The sequence below is a fragment of the Carex rostrata genome, chromosome 6 (genome assembly GCF_964058835.1).
Source record: "Carex rostrata chromosome 6, lpCarRost1.2, whole genome shotgun sequence".
In the NCBI taxonomy this organism is placed as follows: domain Eukaryota; kingdom Viridiplantae; phylum Streptophyta; class Magnoliopsida; order Poales; family Cyperaceae; genus Carex; species Carex rostrata.
In genome coordinates, this window is record NC_135923.1 from 5,963,881 (window position 1) to 5,989,728 (window position 25,848).

The window sequence follows — 25,848 nt, forward strand, 5'->3', positions numbered from 1 at the left end:
ACTACGTGTCAATTCTGCCAAAGGAATTAGATTTTTTTTAAGGGTTTTAACAAATTTTATCCAAAGTCAAATCTGCATCAAAATACGTGCAAACAGAAATTTATAATTTAATAAATTTTAAGAGAAATTTGGATATATACCCATCACAACTTGTAAAATTAGATATTTATCCATTAAAAATTAAAAATTAGATATTTTCTCATCTAAACATGACCTATTTATTAATATACCCATTTCTATTTTTTTTTTCACTAAAAACTGTAAATCAATATTCATAAAATATTTAAATAATATTTTGCCCTTCAAAGAATACTCAGAGATCAAACAGTTCTTTGATTGAATGGTTAGGATTTAACCTCCATTGCTCACATGCCTCTCAGGATATCAAACAATTGAAGCGCTCTTAATCCCTCCGCAAATGTCCGTTGTCTCCTCCCTCTCCGCTACCTATGAGTATCTTTTACTGCTCTCCTGTATATCAAGTCAACAAGTCTATTGAAGACTGGTATCTGTCTTCGTACCAGTCGTGGCTTCTTTGGATTTGATTCGTTCAGGAATATATGGACTTATACTCTACACATCTTCTTCTTTGTTTTTTTTCTGAAGTTCCAACCAATAATTATTTGTTTTGGTTTGGGTCAAATACTGGAACATGGTATTTTTGCTTTTTTTCATTCAAACCAAAGTATCAATATCATTTTCGTGAAAAGAGACTAAATTCACGGTACTGACAAGCACAATATTAAAACTATTTACAAACAGGTCCTTATAACATTCATTTTATTAGGTTCTAATGTAACAAGTCTTGTATTCTCTATTCAAAATGGCTCCATTAACCATTCTAATGACATTATCAGATGACAAAAGAAACTGAGAAAACAACAAGAAGGAAGTAGAACATGCAATCAGACCTTAGTATTAGTTAATGACAAGCGCGGAGGGGTTAAGAGCGCTTCGATTGTTTGATATCCTGAGAGGCATGTGAGCATTGGAGGTTAAATCCTAACCATTCAATCAAAGAACAGTTTAATCTCTGAGTATTCTTTGAAGGGCAAAATAGTCTCTTAAATATTTTATTGATATTGATATACATTTTTTAGTGACAAAAAATTGAAATAGGTATATTAATAAATAGGTCTTGTTTAGATGGGAAAATATCTAATTTTCAATTTTAGATGGATAAATATCTAATTAAAGAAGTTGTGATGGGTATATATCCAAATTTCTCAAATTTTAATGGTTATGTAAATCTAAACTTGCAAATATTCGCACTTCTAATTATTATGTGTTAGAATAAAAATTATGCTACTCAACTATTTAGTATCCATAAATAAATTCTCTTATTCAAATTTGAACCTGTAATTTCTCATACGCAACTAGATAAAATTTTGTCAGAAGTAATTTATACAAAAACTGAGTCTATGGTACTATGCATATCACGGGTTGTTACCGTGCTACGGCTCTATATTAGAGTTTTCAAATCCTAACGGTCGATCCGAACCGTTCATCTTGTTCTCCATATTAATATGTGTTTGGATACCAAATTTTACATTTTTTGAAATTTTTTTACTATTTTTTTAGATATTTAGAAAATCACTTGATCTGAAAATTCTGGACCATCCAAAAACAGTGATTTTCAATAAATCTAAAAAAATAGTAAAAATATTTCAAAAAATGTAAAATTTGGTCTCCAAACACATATTAATATGGAGAACAAGATGAATGGTTCGGATCGACCGTTAGGATTTGAAAACTCAAATATAGAGCCGTAGCACGGTGCCAAATCGTGATATACATATTACCATAGACTCACTCAAAACCCTATCCTCTGTCAACAGGCTTACAAGCCGCAAACTATTAAAACCAGCAAAAGACAAAAAATAAAAATAAAAATAAAAAATTAAGCGTGGTTTCTAGCTGAATAAAATATTCATGTGCAAAAGTAAACGATATATCCTGAGAGTTACGCAGGGCGGACTCAGAATTTTGATCAGAGTAGATACAAAATATTAACAAGAGTATAATTTTTTTTAATGAATCAGAGCAAAGTAGTATATAAGAATCTAAACAAGTCATGGAACAACACGGTTCTGTCAGGGCACATGTGCCGGTTATGTGCTATGACTCGCATGTCCTGTGCATTATCACCTTTTGAAATTTGACACAAGAAGGCACATCACGTAAAAGATTTAGTCACAACACAGCACGTGTGGTCATGTATAATTAGGATCGTTAGATTTTAATCGAATGATAAATCTTAAATAAACTAATCTAAATTATGAAAAAAAAAGTTGAACATAATCAAACATGGTAGGTCACATTTGGACACGTGATCACGTCCTGATGTGATTAACGTGCTATGATGATTCACATGTCATGGTCATTCTTCCAAATTTAGTCACAGTACGACACGACACGTGATTCAATTCACGGTACATATTTATATACTTAGTAGTTGATCTCTTTTTTCTCCTAACAAATCAACGATTCTTCTAAGTGGAGTAGCGTATCAGACTGTGTCTTTGTTTTTCTTTCTTTCTTTTACACGAATCTATATGGACTAACTTTCTTTTCCGTGCAATTTTTTTTCTACTAGACTGTGAATTAAATTCAAGAATAGACACTACATCTATTTAGGGGTAGGCACAAGTATAAAATACCACTGCGTTTACAAAAAAAAAATCGAATCCAGGGATAGACAAGTGTCTACCCCTGGATCCATTATGGTTACTCGTAGTCACTTCTGAATGTCGTTTTCGGTGGGCTTTAAAGCAAAAGTTTTTTTTTTTTTTTAAAAGGAGCCCTTTTTGACCCAATCCATTACAGGCATTGGTCTCGATTCGCTATCACTTAATTATTAACTCAGTGTACCTGTTCGGCATGATGACTTAAGCTTCCTTAGGCTTCCTTTCATAATCCTATCGAACAGGTTTGCCTTAGTTAAGATTAACGATCTTCTTAGTTAAGGAGGCCTCCCCCACTCCTTAGGGGTGTTCAGCAACCCTCCTTAAGGGAGGCAGGGTTAAAATTTTAATCTTGGCTAAGGAGCAGTTGTTCAGTAAGATGTGAGGATTAAGAAAGTTAGATCAATACAATTAAAAAATGTCTTATTAGGATAAAGATTATAAAAGACCAAAACGACCCTTATGTTATTTTTTCCATAAAATATGGTTCATGATGCTTTTATGTCACATAATTTTTTTTTATTAATAATTAATTTTCACCAAAACAGCTATAGAGTGTGTTGTAACTGTTGGGATTTCGGGTAGGTTATAGTGCAACAATTCGAAACAGTTCAAGATTTGTTCACTACCTGAAAACCAGAATTCAAGTATAAAAACTAATTCTAGGATTAAAACAGATTTTACCACTAGACGCGCAGCGGAAACTTCAAATCTAGTCTAGCGGTAGCCTTCTTCTTCTTTCCTTCTTCTCCTTTCGTTCCGTGTCAGATTCACGTAACAGCCTAGCAGTCACGCCTCTATCAGTATCCACACGAACAAGTTGGCGAACAACTGCAAGTCAAAGTGCTAGCGCCAACTTGCAGTCCCCTTCTTGTCTTTCTGTTTTCCTTTTCAATTTCTGACTAAGCGCGAATTAGACAGATCAGATTTTCGGTTTCATCTAATAAATCTGAAAATCCCATTCATCTATTTTCAGTCTCTTTTCTTATCCAAAATCTCTTCTCTATTCTTGTTCGAAAATATGTCCTATTTTCGGTTTTGTCTGTATCTTTTTTGTCCGAAAACAAAACAGATTAGGGTGAGAGAGTCCTATTCCGAAAAATAGAGAGAGAGAGATCAGTCCCGAAAATAGATATGTATTGTATATATAAATAATACAATACATCTGTTGATCGTATCTCTTGATCAAACCTATTCAGAAGATCTTATCCATTCAATTCACACCTATTCAAATATGCATATCCAATCATATCTGATCAGATCATATCAGAAAATCAGATTATTTCGGGCCCATGTTTGATGCAGCCCAAAAAGACCTAATCCACTATTAATTAAGGCCTAAAATATTCTGACCTGTTAGTACATATATCTAACAGTAACTGTATTTTTATCTGACCACTCAGCTTTGCAAAATCTTCATTTTCCAAATTTATGAGACCAATCCCATGACAACGGTCCCAATTGGTACCAAAGATAGACATTTGCTGTAAGTTTAGTATCCATGGTACCAACGGTACCAATTGGTACACGCGCGAGAATGACTTGTTGTTTAGTATCACATAATTTGCTATTTTTAAGTGCTCTCTCTTGATTTTTTGTCCTTTAAATTAGTCTCTCGTTCAAACTCGGATTAATTATTTAATAGAAATTAAACATTGGACCCAGAAATTTCAATATACAAAGAAAAACATTTATAATAAACAAATTACAAGTTATCAGTATAATAGAAATTTAAACTGAACATTATAATACAGTTACCAATATAACCTAGATGGACAAAAAAAAAATTATAATACCAATAATCCAATATAACCAAGAGTCCAAGATGCTTCTAGGTTCATCCCTATCCTCCAGGTTCATACCAATAATCCAATATAAACATTATAATGTCAATTAACCTAGACGGAGCAGTACAAGTAAGAATTGGTTAATAAAAAAAACAAATTAGCAATCAATTAGCATAACTAGAAAGCAAGAGTTGGTTAAGGGTCAATTTTTCCCCAAGAGCCTAAAACACTGACGAATGAAAGTCTACAATGCAAGGAGAAGAAAGACCAATACAGTGAGGATGAAGGAAGAATAATATCTGTTCTCAGACATTCAGGGGCAACGAAAGGTAGTCAATTTGCTTTCCTTTCTGCCTCCTTAGTAGTTAGAAGCTATATTATTTAGAAAAACTACCAATACAGTGAGAATGAAGGAAGGCTAATACCTGTTCTCAGACATTCAGGGACAACCTTCCTTCATCCTCACTGTATTAATTTGTGTTAAAAAAAAATAGGACAAGTAATAACTTTTTTGCTACTGCAAATTGAGGACCTATTTGTTTGTCATGGGATTACACAGGATGGGATTTGACGGGAATCCACTTTTGAAAATGTGGGAACCCATGAATAAAGTTACGCGCGGGATTGATTAAGGGAATGTAGTGAAATGAGTGTTCAGTTGTACGGGAAAATATATTTTTCTTTATAAAATGCTTGATATTATTCATTTATACTTATTATTAATAATAATATTATAATTAAATAAATTAGATTAAATAATTATATAATAACATTTATTAATTATTGTTTCATAAAAAATAAGTATTTATATTTATAATTAAATAAATTTTATTTAATGAGAGGGATAATCTAATCGTGTATTTATAAATTAGATTTTTTAGTTGTTGCGTTTATTAATGAGTTGGATAAAATTGTTAAAATTTTTTGCATCTTATCTGATGCTTAAACCGTATCTCAAATAAAAAAAAACCTTCATCATAATCACTTTGGTCTGAAATAGAACCGAACAAACATTATTTTAGATGAAAACAAATCACATTTTTCTTTTAAAAATATTTGATATTATATAATTATTCTAATTAATTAAATAACTTGGATCATAACATATCAATAATCATTATTTGATTATTTTATGAAATACAAATGTTATTTTTTTATAATTAAATAAGGTGTATTTAATGAGTATAATACTTGGTTTCTTCTTATTACTTAGTTCAGCATTATCATGATTTAATTTTTAATATCCGCATTATACAATGAATAGAGTAGAGAGAGAGCGCCAATAGGAAATATTTGATGATGTCCGGGTGTATTTTTGTCCGAATCAGCATTGATCTTTAGTCCCACATTTAAAGTTATAGGAGAGAGAGGGTGCTTATATAATACTCCTCATCAAACAGATGCAAAGCACTGGAGGAGAGAGACAAGGACGTTGAGTTTTAATTGTGCTCTAATTTAGAGAATGAGAAAAAACAAATTTACTCTGACTTACGTTTTATTTGCACTGATATAGGAATATGGGAATGCACGTTTTATTTGCACTGATACAGGAATATGGGAATGCAAATAGGAATGATTGAAGATATGGCAACTATTCCAAACAGGTATCTCTCCTCCTTATTAAGGAGCTTAATGTCTAGATCTTGCAAGGGTTCTGACTTACTGTTTTTTTTTTTCGGAATGATGCTCAGCCGTTGAATTTCCAGATCGCACATAGATGAATTTTTGAAATTATGAGCTTCAACACTTAAGTATGCATTGGTCGCGTCGCATATGATCTCAGTGCCCATAGACCGCGCCTCTGAACCACGCACGACACCTGCGGACCGAGCCTATGCACCGCGCACCTTTTTTCTTTTCTTTTTTTTGCTGAAGGCGGGATTCGAACCCAACTAACCCAGTTGGGTTCTGTTGGTGCCAAAATTCTTACCACTACACTAGAGTTCACATGTGTTATCTTGTAGATAAATATAGCATTTAACTATTTTTCTCTACAAATTTGATTTAAATTATCTCTCCTCCTTATTAAGGAGCTTAATGTTTTCTACTACATAATTTGCTCTCGTTGCTGTGCACGGGCACAATTACTAGTGAGGTTTTATTTGCACTGATATAGAAATATGAGAATACAAATAGGAATGATTGAAAAAATTATGTCTATTCCAAACAGGTATGAGAATTTAATTGAATATTTGACTATAATCCCATCAATTTCGTGTAGGAACATACTGCCGAACAGGGCCTGAACCTGTTTGATCCTGATCTTGATCGATGGGCTTCAGTCTTTACAATAATTAATATTTGTGCTTTAAAGAGTATGATCTGTTATTTTTTTTTTGAAAACTTGGTAGTAGCTACCAAGGTTCGTGAGGGGGAATCGAACTCTCGACCTTTGGGTATAACAACTCTAGGACATTTTCCTAGCCAATTGTGCTACCTCCCCTTTCTCGTATGATCTGGTATTACTGTATATGATTAGGGACAAAAATCAATTCAACAACTTCCTCGTGAACTCCGCTGAACAGCTCTGGCGATTGAAAATACGATTTAACAATTTTCTTGTGAACTCCGCTCCTCTCTCTCAATTTCACTTCTTTTATTGAAAACTCAGCAGCTGTTTTGAGAGTCGCTACTTTCTTTCGACTCCTTCTCCTCCACCCCGCCCCCACCCCCTTCCGTCCGGTTCATCTCATTTCTAGCTGAACAGATGCTTCTGTTTAACGAATCTGGTCACTACTCGCCGCTCACTCTATCTGAGCAGGTGTTTCCGTCTGACAGATCTAGCCATCGCTCTCTAGCCACTAACCTTTGCTTCGCCATGACTCTCTGGATTCGGACGGGGGTGTTGTGAATTCTCTCTACCTCTACCGTAATATTTATTATATCTACGTATTAATAAGGTATGTTTATGGTTAATGATGATGCACTGTCGCTGATCCCCTTCCTCCTCCTCTCTTTCTTCTACTCCTTCCTTCTTTGTATCTTTTATCGATTCCTTTTAAATAATTCAGGCACAAACCTCATCTGAGCACGAAGGCTCTCTTGGATACCCCTGTCTCACTTTGATTACAACAGCACTGTTTGTGCTAACGACAAGAAATTATGCAGGCTCACAATATACTAATTCGAGCATAAGCATAGAAAATCCTGCAGGCTCAATATATATCTACCAATCTGAGCGTAGAAACCCTTGGTTCTGCTTTTATTTTCTGATTTTTCTTGTTTACTTTTGTAAAGGGGTTCAATTGTAATATGTTATATACGGCTACTAATGTTGTATGTACTGGTACAAAACTATGTGTAACTGGTTTGTCCTGATTAATGAAAATATATACCTATGGGTTTAGTTAATGTATATGATCATGATTTCACATTTTGACTCCCAATTAAATTCGGACCGTTGAATCAGAATTTTCATGATATTGAGCAGTATTTTAAAATGCGGCTGCATATGCTTATACAGTGGTTTTCCGCATACAAAATCTTATGCAGTCAAGCTCATGATGCGATTTTGAATATACGGACACATACACAGTCCATGTGAACTTAAAAAAAACCTAAAAACTATTTTGCGGTGGAGAAGATTAGAATCTATAATCTTTATAACATAATAAATAGCACAAACCACTAGACTAAACAAGTCTGTAGATATAAATTAATTTTATTTTATCTATATTTCTTTAACAAAGCATAACAAAACCGCATATGCACATCCGCATACAAATCTGCATATACGGCTGCATGCCGCATATGCAGTATGCAGTGGTCTTCCGCATGCATGAACAAAATCACATTTTAAAATACTGATATTAAGAAAGTCTTTTGAATTATACCGACTAAATTGGTCCAAATTTCGATGAGTCGGTTCGGATCCACAAACTCAAATTTTGAGTTGGTTTAGGAGATCTGGATTCGGATCATTCTGTAATTCAATTTGATTCATTAAAAACTCTCTTGGCATAGTCCTACTCATAATAGACTAGTTAAAATATAAGAGAAAATGTAATGTCCCCCGGGCTACAATCCCCCAAAAATTCCCGTGTATAAAAGCCTTCCCTTTATAGCTTAGTTCTGACGCGTTTTTAACTGCCACAACTGCCATAATTTCAACTGCTATAATTTCAAGTACAATATGTATGTTTACAGAATTATATGTGTTTGTTTATAGGATAATATGTGTATGTTTACAGGATATTATGTGTATGTTCACAGAAGGTGGTCCCCAACAGATGTCACACGTTTTCAACAGCTGTCACGCGTTTTTAACATCTTTCACGCGTTTTTATGTTTACATGATTTGTTGAATTAGTTTACAGGATTTAGTATTGATGTTTACAAAATTAGTTGAAAATATTCGAGAATTTTTGGGGGACTGGAGTTGGAGGACTGTTAGCTGCTTCCAAAATATAAACCAAAATTACATGTGCTCAAATTAATTTTGAGGTCGTCTTATAACTATTTCGAATTTCACCTTTACTTCCATATAAAAATAATAATAAAAAAAATAAAATACCACTTTTAACCTCTTTTTATTTCTTGAAAGTAGAGTGGAAAAACGTACCATGCCGTTTCACACCGTGATTAACACGTCGTGAAAATTCTGATTGGTTGAAACAGTGAATACTCTCCACTAGTGTGGTTTACAATAATTCTTTTTGACTCCCAATTAATTTCCACACTACTGGAGAGTGACTGTTTCGCAAGTATTCCAAATCCAAAGCTAGGAAAACATAAAGAATTAAAAGGAATAATAAACCAAAAATTATATAAACAAAGACAATAATATCATTTCTCAACAAAGAATTGGTTGGTCTCTAACAGGCTGTTACATCAAACAAGTCTTAACAAATGCATACAAAAATATAATGCATATTAATTTGTTTAGTTTGTTTTTTTTTTTTTTTTTTTATCAGACGATGCAACAGGACTACATTTTTCGGTTTTTTTATTTGTAGCATTTTAAAATTTAAAATATAAAAGTAGCACGCAATTTCATATGCCTCGAAACATTGCAAAGGTAGTTAAAACATCTATATCTCTGATATTATTAGAGTTTCTAATATGAAGTGACAGTTTCTAATACAATTTTAGATATGTGAGATTTTTTTTTTATTTAGAAATTATGCAAAAAATATTATTATTAAGAAATTATTTATAAACTTCACGCTAGTAAATTGATTGGTTCAAATTAATTTTCTTTTTTAATTTATTGTTGACGTTAATTAATAGAAACTATAAAATTAATTTTAAGGATGTGAGTTTAAAAACTTTAGAGACAGTGAATATGTACTCACCAGCAAAATTTAATGTTGACGGGTTCATCCATACTGTGACCAATATTAAGGGAGAGTGGTATGTTATGTGGTTTAGAGTATATTAATAGTGATAAAAATATCGGTTTAGAGTATATTAACAATAGTTTATACCACATATTACCGTATAGGCGTATACTTATTTTTATATATAAAAATTCTCATTTAAAATCCGCATATACGGCCGCATACCGTATATGCAGTGGCTTTCTGCATGCTACATATAAACCGAATATTAAAACACTGATTATCTACACTTTTTTTTTCATTAGCAAAATTTAATAGGAGATGTGTTTATTTTGATGATAATTAAGATTAAAATATTTGTTACAGGCTAATAGACATGGCTTCACATTACTATGACCTGAGTAACTTCCCCAACTGTGAAGCCAAGCGTGTTCTCAATAGGCTGCACAATGCTCGAGAGGTTGCGACATTGTTTGAGAGGATTCAGATTAATTGAGGACTTATTTGAATGTGATTTCTAGTATGACACAATCCAAAATATGAAACTTAAGGTAAGTTCGATTTTTCCACAAAACTTAGTATGTTTAATTAAAACTGTGATTTGCAAAGCAAGATTATCAATATTAAAAATGTGTAGCCTTTCATTTTTTATGTATTTTATAATTTTCTTGCTTTTGCTGTATCGCATATTCGCATGCCTATTGAAACCATAGTGTATCAGTAAATACCGCAAAACACAATTTCAATTAAAAATATTCAACATAACATTTCTTTTTTTTATGGTTAGCGGCAAAGGTTGCCACTAACAAATATATTGATTAAGAAAAGTATAATTACACAAATTTGCAGTGCAAAGCCCTAAAATAAAAACATAACATTTCATAAAACAAATGTAATGATTTCGGCATATCATTTTATCTATTTGTTTATTTATTTTGATAATTGGTCGGCGATTGCCGACCAACAATTTCAATAGATAAAAGAAATTTTACAAAACAATTACATCAGCAATTCCAGTTTCTGAAATTAAAAAGGAAATTTTTAAATTCCTACCCCTCGCCACAATCGACTGAAGAATTCTGAGCTTGATTTCTCAGAAGTACTCCAACTCCATCTAACACCGGAGAAAGCATTCGAAAAATTTGCGACAGCATCTTTCTTCTCCATGTCTTCAATGTCGCTAAAGAAACGAAGCTCCACCTCACTTGGAGCGCATATTTTCAAAATGATGGACATAAGATCAGTTCCATTGAAATCTTCTGGAGGTAGATTCACTATAAGTCTTGATAACGAAATCGGTTTTGATGCGGTGAGACAAGAAGGAATAGATTGGTGCCACAGGTACCAAACCACTGGACCGATTATGACTTCATCTACGTTTTCAAATATCTCGAATGCATCAGTTATTGAAAAAACAGAGTATGAATCGAACCAACTCATAATAGGAGACACCTCGAGCTCTAAGGTTTTCAAACCTTTGGTTCCTCTGAAAAATGGCAAGAGTCGAGGAACATCGAGGGACTTGATTATAAGTTTTCTCAGGTTTTGAGGCATTGTAATCATACTAATTCCACTAGCTTTTGCAAGTGACATGCTGAGATTGCGAATCGAAGAACAATCCAAGATGACAAAGCAAGGTTGCATGCATCTCAGCTTCAGTTCCTCCAAATTGGGTGCCTGTATAGTGATCGATTGAGGGTAACCAGTGAAGCGGCAGATTCGCAATTGCATGAGATGGATTTTGGGTTCTTTCAGCCCTGTTATGTGGATCAAATTGAGGATCTTGAGAGAAGGAAAGTAAGCACTGAAGTTTGCAAGGTGTTCATCGTCAATCCTCACAAATTTAAGGGTTAGATTTGTAAGTTTTGACATTACCTCTATACCATTGATAGATAGCCATGCGTTTCTTATGACCAAACTGTCGAGGTTCTTGCCTGTGCATATAATTAAAGTTCTAGTTAGTAGAGAAGTTTAATTAATATTTTTTAAGAAATTTAACAATTTGAAAAGGACAACCCATAATTTAGCATCAAATCTAATAAGTACGAACTAAAACAGCATAAATTCTTTATAGAATAGGGGAAGGAACATTCAGGGGTGATGAACAAATTGTTTATGGACATCTAAAACAGAGAGACATGTATAAAAGATGAGAACTGACATGTATCAGAGATGACGGCAAGTGCGCACGAAAACCCAACAGGGGACTTGTTCGGAGCATTAACAATGCTGAGTGTGCCAAGCTGTCTACCAACCAGGGGAAGCCAAGCAGAGAGGAAGCTGGCGTCAGTGAGATCATCCACTTCATCCGTGTCAACGACTCCCGAGCCTTTGCCTGAGATGGAAATGGACATCAGAGATGCAGCGAGTAGCGAGATGAGGTTTATCACTCGGGTTTTAAAGGGGATTGGATAGTGCTTCTGGTGAGGTTTGAGAGAGATTGATGAGGTTCGGTACGACAGGGAAAGGAATCTGTGTGAGGTGACGCGACAGTTAGCTAGATCAGCCGAATCCGGCAGTCGCTCAAATATGTTCAGGATTACATCAGAAGGAAGATCATCCACGGTTGTGGATTGTGAGCAAGCGTAAATATTCATTTGTGATGTTATTTTGCTTGGGTGTATATGTGAAGGATAGGGACTGTTTATAGGGGGAACCCAAATTGAATTTCATTCATTCAAAGGAGGAAATAAAAACTACGTGTTATTTCTGCCAACGGAATTCGATTTTTTTAAAGGGTTTTAACAAATTTTATCTAAAGTAAAATCTTCATCCAAATACGTGCAAACAAAAATTTATAACAACAACAACAATAACAAAGTTTTTAGTCCCAAACAAATTGAGATAGACTAGAAATAAAATTCAATCACAATCATAAAATGGTTATGTTAATCAGAAACCCAATCACAGAAGTTTATAATTTGATAAATTTAAATGGTTATGTAAATCTAAACTTACAAATATTTGCACTTCTGAATATAATTGTTTAGAATAAAAATTAAAGATTAAGCTATCCAATTATTTAGTAGTCACACAGATTTCTCTAACCGAGATTTGAACATGTGACATGTCACATAAAAAATATTATATTTGTCATTATAAAATAATTTATCCAAGTAATTTGTTCAAAAATCCTATCCTATGATCCTATCCTATGATCCTATCCTCTGCCAACATGCTTACAAGCAGCAAACTATTAAAACCAGCAAAAGACAAAAAGAAAAAATAATAAGCGTGGTTTCTAGCTTAATAAAATATTAATGTGCAAAAGTAAACGATATTTCCATAGTTACTCGTAGTCCACTTCTGAATGCCGTTTCCGGTGGGCTTCAAAGCAAAAGTTTAAAAACAAAGGAGCCCTTTTTGACCCAGTCCATTCAGGCATCGGTCTCGATTCGCTATCACATAATTATTAACTCGGTGTGATCGCGCAAGCAAAACTACAGCAGTGAGTCGCGGAATCGTATTAATACCGCGGGTATCCATACTCAGACCGTAGCTTATCCACATGTACTGCAGTAAGGTTCTACGATTGTTGTGTTATCACGGAAAAACTAATAACTATTTCAAATTGCGTAGTTATAATAAAAATTATTTTATATTTTTTTCAAAAAAAATAAATTTAATATTTTTACTAATTATCAATATTATTTAAATTTTTATGGAACAATAAGTAATATTAAATTAATTAAAAAATTATAATATTTATATTGAATCAATACAAAGTCTGAATTGTTATTCAAAATATTCTTAACAATATCATAAACTCTTTTTTTTTATAATTCTAAATAACTTAAGTATCATGACATAAATCATCTATTTTTTAATCAAATTAATTTAAGCATGACATAAAATATCTAACTTTTTCTGTTTAAAATGAAAAATAATCTGAACCTTAAAAAAATTTGGTACATTAAAGAAACTTTCAGTTTGGACCTTCAAATAAAAGCCTACAAGGCATAACGTCCGCTATTTGCGCTACACGCTATTACTGATTGACTGCTATTACCACTTTAGTAGTTGTAGCTAAATTAGCATATTTTTATTCTATAACTTAGTTTTTAAGGTTCAAAAACACTATAGCGTCGCTATTGTGCTGTTATAGTGCTATCAAGAACACTGATGGCAACTAAAAGAAAATCAAAGATGAGGAATTTCAAACATATATACACCTTTGAAAGGTTCTAATCTCCTCCCAAGCGACAAAAAGAGGAGGAAAAAAATCCTAGCCGTCGCCATTGTTCCCCTTCACTCTTTTACACCTCTTCATCTCGTCTCTTTCACTTCTTCTAGTTCCCACCTTCGATATAGTGATACATTCCCCTCTCTCTTGTCTTTATTACCTTGAACGGAAAGAAGAATGAGGGAGAGGGGAGGAAGCCGAGCGGAGCTGACCGGAGCCGAGAGCGCGGTACCTCCATCTCAATTGAAGCACAGCGGTGAACAAATTCGGCCGTCAGAGCACGACGGCAATCGGATGAAAGCGGATCCGGTCGTGGAAAAAGATGGAGAAAGAGGTAATAGAGTGTTTACGAGTAGATATGTAGGATTAAGTGGTTAGAGCAATTTACGAGATTTCATGAGAATAAATGAGTTTAGATCTAAGAATGAGAGTCATTTGACTCATTGTAATTTTTTTTTTTTTATCAATGAAATTGTTAGTAGGTATTTAAAGCCACTAACTTAAAAAAAAAAAAAAAAAACTAAAAGGATATCAGAAATAAACTCTGGCAAGGACACGTTTATAAATCAGCCGTATCCGAGTATGATGAGTGTCGGACACATCTCAACACTCCCAAATGTAAGAATACTTGAACCTCTTTTCAATTTCCAACAGGGGAGAAAAGTTTGAAAATTTGTGAGAATACTTTGAACATCTTTTCAATTTCCAACCGAGGAAAGAGTTTGAAAATTTGTAAGAATTGACATGTGGTAGAAAAACTTATGACGGATGGTAAAGAATGTTATGTGGCGTTGCTCATAGAAAAACCTATGACAGATGGTCAAGAATTGACGGGTGGTAGAAAAACTTATGACGGATGGTCAAGAATGTTATGTGGCGTTGCTCATACGGCTAGAAATTGAACATCCTACGAAAAATAAACTAGGAACTAGGAACTGTTTGTCACAAAAGTTTGGAGTATAACTGCATCATCTCTGTTTGTGAATATCTGTCTTTGCTACATAGCATCAAATACAATTCACAGGTTCATATTAGCAGTTGGAAGGACAATGCTAAATTTGGATTTTTTTTAGAAATTAAAAATATAATTCTTTAGAAAAGAGAATGATTGTTCTTTTCTTTCTTTTTTAAATAGATAGAATTGTGCTATTTTATAAAAAAAAAATAGATGGAACTACTGGTTCGGTTCCAATTCCATCAGGTGTAGGTTTTTGGAATCGCACTAATAATGCAAGTTTCTGGGACCACACACTAGTGGGAGTTGTTATGTTATTTTTCAGACGTTAGACTCCATCTTGATTGCAAATTTGTACAAAAACTATTAGGACCACACTATTGGCGGAGTTCCATCTATTTTTTAAAAGTAAAATAAAATCAATCAGTTTTTCAAAAATTTGATTTTTAAATTTCTAAAATCAAATCCTAAATTTGAGATTTAGAAAAAAATTGAGGAGCTCTAAGATTTGTGATTAAGATATAATATGGATATAATTTGGAAATAGTTCATTTTTTTTCATAACGTGTATAAATAAATCAAAACACTAAATTTTTAAGAATTGGAGAATAATTCATAAAATTTATTAAATTAATGAATAATTCAGAAAAACTAGGGAATTTTTTTTTGAAAATCTGTTTAATTCGTCGAAATCATCTAGGAAGATATGAAAACGAATAATTCACAAATCTCGATACCATCATTGGAAATGGTTTGAAATGAAAATTATTTTATTACAGTAAAGCATAAAAAGTAAATGCGATTATCTTCTAAACAACCATATATATCTTACAAATAATAAGATATATACTGACATAAGAATGGCAGATATTTATTTATGTACGCAATTTAATTAAGGGGAGGTTATAAAAACAAACTAAAAGTCAAGTATTTCTTGCGTCCATTTCAAATGATGTATGAAATGATTGCATTGGATTAGCGTATTAAGAAAATTTTACAAAGCAAAATTAGATAAATAACACCCGGAGTTCACTAGAAGAAAATTACTAAAAGATTATATTACTAGAAATAAAAACTTTTGTGAAATTTGAATATTAATTTCATGCGTGGTAATGCTAAAATCTTTTACTTAATAATATTTTGTTTCAAAATTTAACTTTTTTTTAAGTTACAAAACATATTTAAATAATAAAAAAGACTATAAGGGTTCTAGCTCCTAAATAGCTATTTATAGTTTTTTTTGACCATAATAACTAATTAATCTATGGGATAAAAGCTTGTTAATTCAGTTACGATCTCCATAGCTATAATAGTGGACGGCTATTACAGCTACGCACTATTGCATACCGCTATGCTTCTTTTTATTTATTTTTTTGCAATTTACATGTGTTTTTGTTCCTATTTGTGATGCTACATGATTCGCTATATTAGATATTTTAAACCGAACACCGTGTTATTCCTATTTGTGATTTAGTCTATCCTTCTATACAGGAAAATATTTTAATATTAATTCTTCATTTTGTTTGCTCTTCGTCTAGTATTCACTTGTAAAATTATTATCATTTGTTTTAATTGAAAGCTGATTTTGATTATTATAATATGTAAAATGATCAAATAGGTACTTACTTCATTTCACTTATTTCGTTAATTGTTTTTCATTTATTATAATCTGTAATAATATGAAGTATGAATTATTAAAAAATATTACCTTGTAGATTTTTTTTTCTTATTTGCATGATTGAAAAAAATATAAATTTAGATTAGTTATTATTTGATTGTTACCTCAATTTTTCAATGTTAATAATTAGTAGAAATAATAAAATATATAATACAATTTTGGAAAAGAAAAAATAATCTATATACAATAGTTTTAGCTATAACTATGTTATACGCGATAGCTTTTTTTTTCAAAAAAAAATTCATGATAATTCGATAATCGCTATTTAGAACATTAAAATTATACATTCTAACGCATTAATTTTGTTCCACTTATTTTTTTCGACAGGGACAAAAGAAAAATAGAAGGCGGACTAAAAGTCCAGAAGAAGTTTTATGTTTTTTGTTTTTAAATAATTTTTCCGTTCCAAACTTGCAGGAATTGGTGCGGTCCAGTGAGCATCAGATTAATTTTGATCAGATATTTAATTGGTATTGTTTAACAGGAATGACTTTAAAATTTGTACAGATTAAGTGGCTGTAAATTTTGGTAAGAATCAAACAATTCTAATTAAATATCGGATTGAATTTGATTTGATATCTATCAAACATTTCAAATTGTCGCCACTCCCGGACTTAAAGTAGAGGGTTTTTTTCATAAATCATAATTAATAAAACGTTTTTTATGGAACCAATATGATTGATTTTTTTTTTTCAAAAACCATAAGGACCGTGGGGTTCCCACGGTCTCATTTTTTTTTTTTTTTATAAAACAGAATTTTTTTTAATTTTTAAATTTTTTGTATTAAAATATTAGAAATGTTGAATATATTTCTTTGAAAATAGATGAAATATAATATAATTTAATTTATTAGAAAGACTGCAATAAATAACCTGGATCAATATTTTTCAGGTCGGATTTTTCGCGGCTGTAAGAAAAATTAATATATTTCTTTATGTGTTATTAGAAAAAAATAAAAATGTTTAGATTCTGAGTTATTGATCCCGGTTCAAAAGTCACTTCTAGGTAATCCAGAAAATATTGTGATCCTTCTAGTACATTTAATTTATGAAAAGTTGTATCTATTTTTGAAAAAAACAAAAACTTTTAAGTTATTTAATGATTGTTATTCAAAAAGAATTCTCAAAATAGATATAACTTTTTATAAATTAAATGTCCTAGAAGGATCACAATATTTTTTGGATTACCTAGAAGTGACTTTTGAACCGGGATCAATAACTCAGAATCTAAACATTTTTATTTTTTTTCTAATAACACATAAAGAAATATATTAATTTTTCTTACAGCCGCGAAAAATCCGACCTGAAAAATATTGATCCGGGTTATTTATTGCAGTCTTTCTAATAAATCAAATTATATTATATTTCATCTATTTTCAAAGAAATATATTCAACATTTCTAATATTTTAATACAAAAAATTTAAAAATTTAAAAAAATTATGTTTTATAAAAAAAAAAAATGAGACCGTGGGAACCCCACGGTCTGGGAAAAAAATCTATTTAAAAAAAAAAAAAAAAAAAGAAGAAGTTGAGACCGTGGGAACCCCACGGTCCTTATGGTTTTTGAAAAAAAAAAAATCAATCATATTGGTTCCGTAAAAAATGTTTTATTAATTATGGTTTATGAAAAAAACCCTAAAGTAGATGGGTGTTGTTTGGTAAGAAAGAAAAGACAATGTTTTCCGTCCGTGTGAAAGATCGTAAGTTTGAAATCCAAAAGGAGCAATTCCTTATGGATATTGAATAGTTGAGTAGTTTGATCTCCAACCTTAACTAAAAAAAGCTTCATTTAGCTTCCTTTAGCTTCTTTAGCCGTTTAATTATGTCAAACACCGATTTATTAGAGTAGATTAAGATCACCTTCTTTAGTTTTTTTTGTCCGAATCTTAATTCTCTGTACTTAAGGCACCTCTACTATTTTTTTAGCTTCTTTAGCTTTCATTCAAAAATTAAAAAAAATTAAATATTAATTTCTTAGTGTGGATTAAAATTTAATTCTAATTGTGTTGTCAGAACATGCATGACATTTTTTGTTTATTAGAAATCAAAACCTCCGGTCTCGGGTTGTTAGCCCGCTGCCCGCTAGAATCCAATTCTGGTCGCTCCGTTTGTACCGTTTCGGTCCGTAGTCTCTGACTCTCTGCTGCTGTTTGTGTGGCCTTAATTTAATTACTGAGTTAGCCTCTTTTTTCAATTTAATCCCCAATCCTTGGTCCTTTTGGGCCCTTTGTTAGCTGTCGATCATGGGTGCCACTGCACTACCTCAGAATTGAGATAGTTGCTCTTTACTTAAAAAAAAACTTAAGGGCTTATCCTCAAAAAAAAAAACTTAAAAGCATTATTAACATGATTCGCGTTTTATTCACGAATAAAACGTTTTTAAGAGGTAACTGAACCGAACGGCGTATAAAACACTTGACCGTACTTTTACCGATTTATTCGCAATTAAAACGCGAATAATATGTTTTTTACTAATTAATTGCATTTTATTCGAAAAACTCGTTGCACGTTATAATATCGTGCTCTGTAGTCCGTGCTTTTGAGATGAGACTGAGGCACCACGTGGCCATGTGGGTGAGACTGAGACTAAAAGCTTTTTGAATTTTGAATAAAATGTGGACTCCACCACGTGGTATAGGACTACAGGAGAGAATATACTTCCATTTCAAGGCCCAAAGTCCCAAACCACTTTGAATCAATTTTTTTTTATTTCAGAATTTTGAATGTCAAAGGAAGAAAAATAATATTATATATATAATTCTAAATATTTGAGCACTTTCTCAAAAAAAAAATTTCCTCCAAATTTTATTAAAAAAATTCAAAAAATACCGAATCATTTCCGAATTATACCCGAATTATATTCGAATTACGAATTTTTGAACCCGCCAAATTAAACCCGAATTTTTCATTTGTCACTATACTTAAAAGCAGTTCTATATAATTCGTACACGGAAGATTATACAACAATCGTAACAAAGAATCCAGAAAATAGATCCGCGTCATATATTTACACCTGTTCGTAGATTCTACCATTGTATATGGAATAAACGGTGGCCGTAGTCATCGGATTCAAATGGTATCAGATGTTTTGCTTATCTTTCAATTCAATTTTTTTTTTTCAACTCAATGGTATTTGATACTTGTGTCTATTTCTGAATTCAGTCCAGACTAATTCGCGTTAAAGAAAAAAAATGCAGTCTGATTCATTACTCTACTTAGAATTAGAAGAATCGTTGGTTTATCAAGAGAAAAGAAATGTCAACTACTAAGGATATAAATATATATCGTGAGTTGGATCACGTATCGTGCCATACTGTGATTAAATTTGGAAAGATGGCCACAGCACGTGAATGCTCGAATATGTTAATTACACTGTGACCACACATGAATGTTCAAACGTGACTGGTCATATGTGGTCATATTTAACTATTTTATTCATGATTCACCATTTGATCGAGATCTAATAGTTCTAATTACACGTGACCGCATGTGCCGTGTCGTGACCAAATCTTTTGCGTGATGTGTCATTCGTACCAAATTTTCGAAAGATAGTCAACACAGGACACGCGAGTCACATCACGTAACCGTCACATGTTTTGTGGCAGAATCATATCATGCCGGGACGTATCTGGTTATGCTCTGATTTGTTAGGAAAAAAAAATGCTCTTATCTATATTTTGTGCCTACTGATCAAAATTCTGATTTCGACCCCGACCGTAGCATGTTTATAAACTGCGTGATTAAGATCTGGCGTTTCAGAATTGTTTGATCATTGGACGGAATCAGATTTAATGGACCAAAATCAGGTAGAGGGGTCCTAGTTCTCAAATGCTCGGAAAATATGATTTGGTTCCTCCTCTCCAGTTAAAATAGCAGAACAAACTCCCTCGCTTCTAGTAAAAAATATTGTTCTTTGCAAATAAAATAAATAAAAGGGCATATAAGCAAAAAGGACAGAGATAAAAAAAAGGTGCAGTGACCTATATGAGTTCATCTCTTTTTTTTTTTAATCAAAAACTAGGCAGTGGCTGCCGGTTGTTTATATTTACCGATTAAAGAAAAAACATTGTTACAGGGTACATCAATACATCTCCAGACTATACACAGTGACTAGTCAATGGATAAAACCACCCGCTATCCCTATATGAGTTCATCTCAGGATCACCTAATGATTCTCAATAAAAAAATGATAATGATAGGTTAACACTCTTTAATTTGGCAAAAAAAAAAAATGAAAATCAGACCTTGCAAAATTCCCTTGCCACTATTAGTCTATTAATAACAGGGAGCTTTTGTTGCATGGTTCAAAAATAAAATAAAATAAAATAAATCTTGTTTTAATATCTTCTCAATGGATCTTTTGCGTTAAGCATATAGTTTAGTGTTCATTTGTCAAGACAGCAAAAAACATGGCATACACATGACAAGCACCAAACCAGTGTCCAGAGTCCAGACATGCCCCACTCCTGCTAATGGGCTTGGCCCGGCTCAACTCAATGAGAAATTCATAGCAGCTCAGATTCAGGCTCGGCTGGGTTTTAAAAGAAAAGAAAAGAAAAAAACAGTTCGGATGGGCTCGGTTTATTTGAACACTTGACTCGGCTCAGCCCATGATCCCGTCCAGCTCGGAAAATCCAAACCAGCACCCTTTTAAATAAAAAGTATACCTACACGTACTCAATTAAATCATTATTATATCGGCTCAGCCCATGATCCCGTCCAGGCCGAACTGCTTTACAGTATAATTATCTATTAGCACGCTAACATGCGGTCCCATCAATTAAACAAAACAGATAGTTAAGACCATTGATTTTCAGAGTGCACTTGTAAACCTAAGTTACCTAACCATTAATTTAAACAAAACAGATAGTTAAGACCATTCAGTTCACATGCAGAACGAATGCACGCGCTTATTCTGGGCCCTTTTCAGTGTTTTAATTTGCAAATTGTACAAATGATAATAGTCTACTGTAAGACCCACGCCACATAAGACTCCGATATAATAATGATTTGCAATTAAATTAATTACGGCAGTTCTCTAGTGCTGTGCACAAAGGTCACTTTACCGCACATAACTATTATTGAGCTTTTGAGTCTTTGACTATTCAAATAGAGCGAGCGTTAGTGAGACTGAGAGAGGGAGAGAGATTTTTTGGCAGCCACTGTCAATTTTTTCAAAGAAAAGAGAGAGAGAGAGAGAAGAGAAAGGGGAGATAGCTAAGAAAAAAATCCTAGGACGGTTGTACTCAAAGTTGGAGAGTTCAATTATTCCACGCGATGTTTTTTTTTAGAAAATAAAGAGAGAGAGAGAGAGAGGAGATGAGGAGAAAGAATCGAGCGCCCAAGATTTCCCCGGGCGAGTTCAAACTCTAAATCCTAAAGTACAGGTTCCCTACTATATATTATTTCCTAAGTTATAATTTGCTTGCTTCTGTTTCTAGTTTCCTGTTTCTTCTAGTTTTCAGTGAAGTACTTGCTATCTTGAATTAGATGTTGGTTGAGATTCTGTTATAAATCGCAAAAATAGAACTGAATTCTTTTCCACTCTAGAGTCTGTACACCCCCCTGTTTCTAGAAACTACTTTTTCAATTTCTCCCTTAATTTTTTTTCCTTTAACCACTATTGGAATGGACCGTTGTTTAACTGATTCAAGAGGCTCCTTGCAAAAATGAATGCAACAGCAAGATCAGATCCAAGCTCTGGGGAGTTTCTATCACCTAGCTAACTCAAATTTCGAGTTTCAATCCAGACCGTTGGATCTGCTTTGACACGAATATTAAAGGCGCCCCGTGCATTCCACCTCGGATTGCATGGGTCCGGATTTTGATCGGACAGCCTGGATCTAAACTCAGAATTTGAGTTACCTCAGAGGATCCGGACTACACACACAACTCCTAAATTTTTTATGTTATTTGGAAATCATCCTCTCAAGTTTGGAAAATGATAAAATCCTACCTTCTCTTCAACATGATTAATTACACATAAGACCAAGAGATGAGAAATATTGTTTTATTTGTTTGAGAACTTTTCAGCAAGTTATGCTTTGATTTTTTTTAATTATAAAAATTTAATTTTAAATTAATAAATATGAATTTAATTGTTCCATTTTTTCATATTTCATGAAAATATTATTTTATATAGTAACAAGTTAAATCATAAAAAACAAATTAAGAAAGGATAAATTAAATCCAACACTTTTGTCTTGTAAACGTGATATGTACATTTTTTTTTTTCTAAATAAGAGTTCTACTTTCTGCCTTCAACTAAATTAACATAAAATAAACCGAAATTTTTATTAGTATCCTCAATAAAAATAATTACACAAATGCCCTGAATTTTTTTTTTTTTTTAAACATGTCTCAACCGCCAGAATTTCTGACTATTGTAGCAAGAGAACTACCAAAATTCTCAACAGTTGCTACAGTGTTAAAAAAAAGTGATGTCCATATAAATAAGAGGGTTCAAATGCCTCCATGTTTTTGTGTCTCCATCATGCCTCCATCCCTCTCCATCATTTTCAAAGTTCAAACAGTCGATCCGAACCGCTTAACCTAACCTCCATACTAAAATATGTTTGGAGACCAAATTTTATATTTTTAGGAATTTTTTTACTATTTTTTTAGATAGGTAAAAAAAATACTGTTTTTAGATGGTTCAGATTTACTGATTTTGTACCTATCTAAGAAAATAGTAAAAAAATTCCTAAAAATATAAAATTTGGTCTCCAAACATATTTTAGTATGGAGGTTAGGTTGAGCGGTTCGGATCGACTGTTTGAACTTTGAAAATAATGGAGAGAGATGGAGGTATGATAGAGGCACAAAAATATGGAGGCATTTGAACCCTTCTCTATAAATAATTACTGGATTTGAAGTTCAGATTTTTTTTCATGTTAGGTTTTTCACTTCCTCTTTGCCTAAAACACTGTAGAAACCGCCAGGAATTCTGGTGTAATTTCATGCCTAAATATTATTAGTGTTATTGTGTAGCATCAGTGATTGGGGCCATAACTCTTTTTTTTCTTTTTTCCAAATTAGAAAGAAGTGGCTTCTTGTCTTCTTGACAGTGCAGAAAAGCTACCTTTTGCATGCTGTAATTCAAACATAGAATGAACAAAGTCTTAGTAGCTTGGTAGTGGTGGAATTAAAAACAAATAAATTTTCCTTGAACTGTTATCATGTAGAATTAATTTCTTTGATACTACGATCAAAGCATGCACAGAGATGCAAAAAAACAGTAATTATAGTTACAATAATCTAAAATAGAAGTACTGAGTTCCTTTTTGCTCATTTTTTTTTTCAGGAAAGAGTTGCTTTCGCACATTTACGATGATTTTCGAATTAGCGGGGCGATTAGATATAAAATAACTTTGTTAATAAAGGGAAGCATAACAAACAAAATACCCTACAGGGTTTAGGGTTTAGGAAGATTCAGAGATGGCACAACATCAGTACATAGCTATCCAAATAATATCCGATGATCCTTTGGCTTTATCTATCAAGAGAAAACTTGAGAAAGTACCTTATCAATCAACAACAACAAGGGAACAGATCACGATTTTTCGCATGCCTTCTCACATTAGAGAGAGGAGCAAGAACTTCTATGAGCCACGGATGGTCTCAATCGGTCCATACCATAGGGGGCATGAAGACCTAAAATGTATGGAACACGAAAAATTGTGGTATGTACGGAAAATGCTCTGTGAAAATTCTGACGTGACCCTGGACAATTATGTGGAGGTGTTAAGAAAGTGGGAACCGGCAGCACGAAGATGCTACTATGAGAGCGTCGAGAAGATGGACTCTAATGAGTTTGTCGAGATGCTCCTGTATGATGCATGTTTTATAATTCAACTGATTGTGAATTGGAGTTTTCCAGATTCTGATATTCTTTTCGGTATCAGTTGGAATATTCCTCTCATAAAGAGCGACCTCTTGATGCTTGAGAACCAGATCCCTTTCTTTGTGTTGCAGCGTGTGTTCGAACTTTACTCGAGCAGAGACAACGATACCTCTAACTTGATTTCTCCTTCCAGTGATGATTCCATGACTGCAGGTACCGAGTTCGATATGGAATCTTTGAGTGAAGATAGTGAGCCTGAGAAAGCATCTCTGTTTGATTGCTTAGTTGATTTCCTAAAGCACGGGACCGAGACCTTCTTGGTACCAGAAGGAGACAACACTTATGACCATTTGCTCGATTTCTACTACCAGTGCTACATGCGCACACAAGGAATCCCCACGACACCAAGGAAGAAATTCCTCACTCCATTTGAAATTCTCAAGCCAAAAATAAAGGTGTTCCCCCTAATTTCCTCTTTTAAAAAATTAACAATGAGCAAGCGTCTTCCCATGATTACGAAGCGTAAACCGCGAATGATTCCCTGCGCAACCGAACTTCAAGAGGCAGGGATAACTTTCAAGAAGGCTGAATTGGAGAGCATCTTCAGTGTACACTTCTCTCATGGTGTGCTCAGGATCCCTTACTGTTCGATCGAGGATGCGAGAAGGCCACAGATAATGAACCTCATAGCTTTCGAGCAATGCAATGGCAAGCAGCACAAGCCGCTGACGAGCTACGCGGTGTTCATGGATTGCATCGTGAACACGCCAAGGGATGTGTTGATACTACAACAGAATGGAATAATAGAGAATAAGTTGGCGAATGAAAAGGCAGCCGCTGAATTTTTCAACCAGCTCAGGTATTGCTCTTACCTTGATTATGACAAGCACCACCTGGCAGAGCTCTTCAAAAAAGTGAAGAACTATTGCGACTCTCCATGGAAGAAGCACAGAGCAAAGTTGCACCGAGATTATTTCAGCAACCCGTGGTCAATTATATCGTTTATTGCCGCTATTGTGCTTTTGCTCTTAACTTTTTTTCAAACTCTGTTTTCTGTTATGGCGTACTACAAATAGTCTACCATCCATCGCACTAGCCGTTAACGTGTGTGAATGTGGTGTGTTTGTTTAAATGAAACTGTAATAATGTATTCTTAATGAAACTGTATTTTGCTTGCAATTTTTGTTTTTATTTTAACACTCAACTTGCATTATCTGTATAATACTGCTCCATAACTGTGCAAAACTATTCTCTGGTAAAGAAATATTTAAAGTTTGTGCTCATAGAGAACCAATCTTTAGTTTAGTGGCAAATGCAATGCCCTCTGTGTGAGAGATTACAGGTTCGAAATCCAAATGGGGACTTGTTTACAGATATTAAATAGTTGGGTGGTTTGACCCTAAAAAAAAAAATTGTGCGTATAAAACTAATGAAAAGAA

At 33.2% G+C, this 25,848-nt stretch overlaps 2 protein-coding genes across 3 annotated transcripts; one reads left to right on the top strand and one right to left on the bottom strand.

Moving 5' to 3' along the window:
* Positions 1–10,791: 10,791 nt before the first annotated feature.
* LOC144555323 (F-box/LRR-repeat protein At4g29420-like) lies at positions 10,792–11,481 on the bottom strand. The gene has a single exon (XM_078303613.1). It carries the CDS (start codon positions 11,479–11,481, stop codon positions 10,792–10,794), a length of 690 nt encoding a protein of 229 aa, XP_078159739.1.
* Positions 11,482–21,690: 10,209 nt separating this feature from the next.
* Positions 21,691–25,588, top strand: LOC144555987 (UPF0481 protein At3g47200-like). 2 transcript variants are annotated; one of them, XM_078304451.1, is made up of 2 exons: positions 21,691–21,953; positions 23,870–25,588. In XM_078304451.1, exon 2 carries the CDS (start codon positions 24,004–24,006, stop codon positions 25,483–25,485), a length of 1,482 nt encoding a protein of 493 aa, XP_078160577.1. In that variant the 5' UTR covers positions 21,691–21,953; positions 23,870–24,003; the 3' UTR covers positions 25,486–25,588. The 2 variants fall into 2 exon arrangements, with proteins under 2 accessions (XP_078160577.1, XP_078160578.1); XM_078304452.1 differs by having other exon boundaries at positions 21,691–21,947.
* The last annotated feature ends 260 nt before the right edge of the window (positions 25,589–25,848 follow it).

What these genes read in the sequence shown, in the direction of transcription:
- LOC144555987 (XM_078304451.1), top strand. Translation starts at nt 24,004, where the DNA reads ATGGCACAACATCAGTACATAGCTATCCAAATAATATCCGATGATCCT.
- LOC144555323 (XM_078303613.1), bottom strand. Translation starts at nt 11,481, where the DNA reads ATGCAATTGCGAATCTGCCGCTTCACTGGTTACCCTCAATCGATCACT.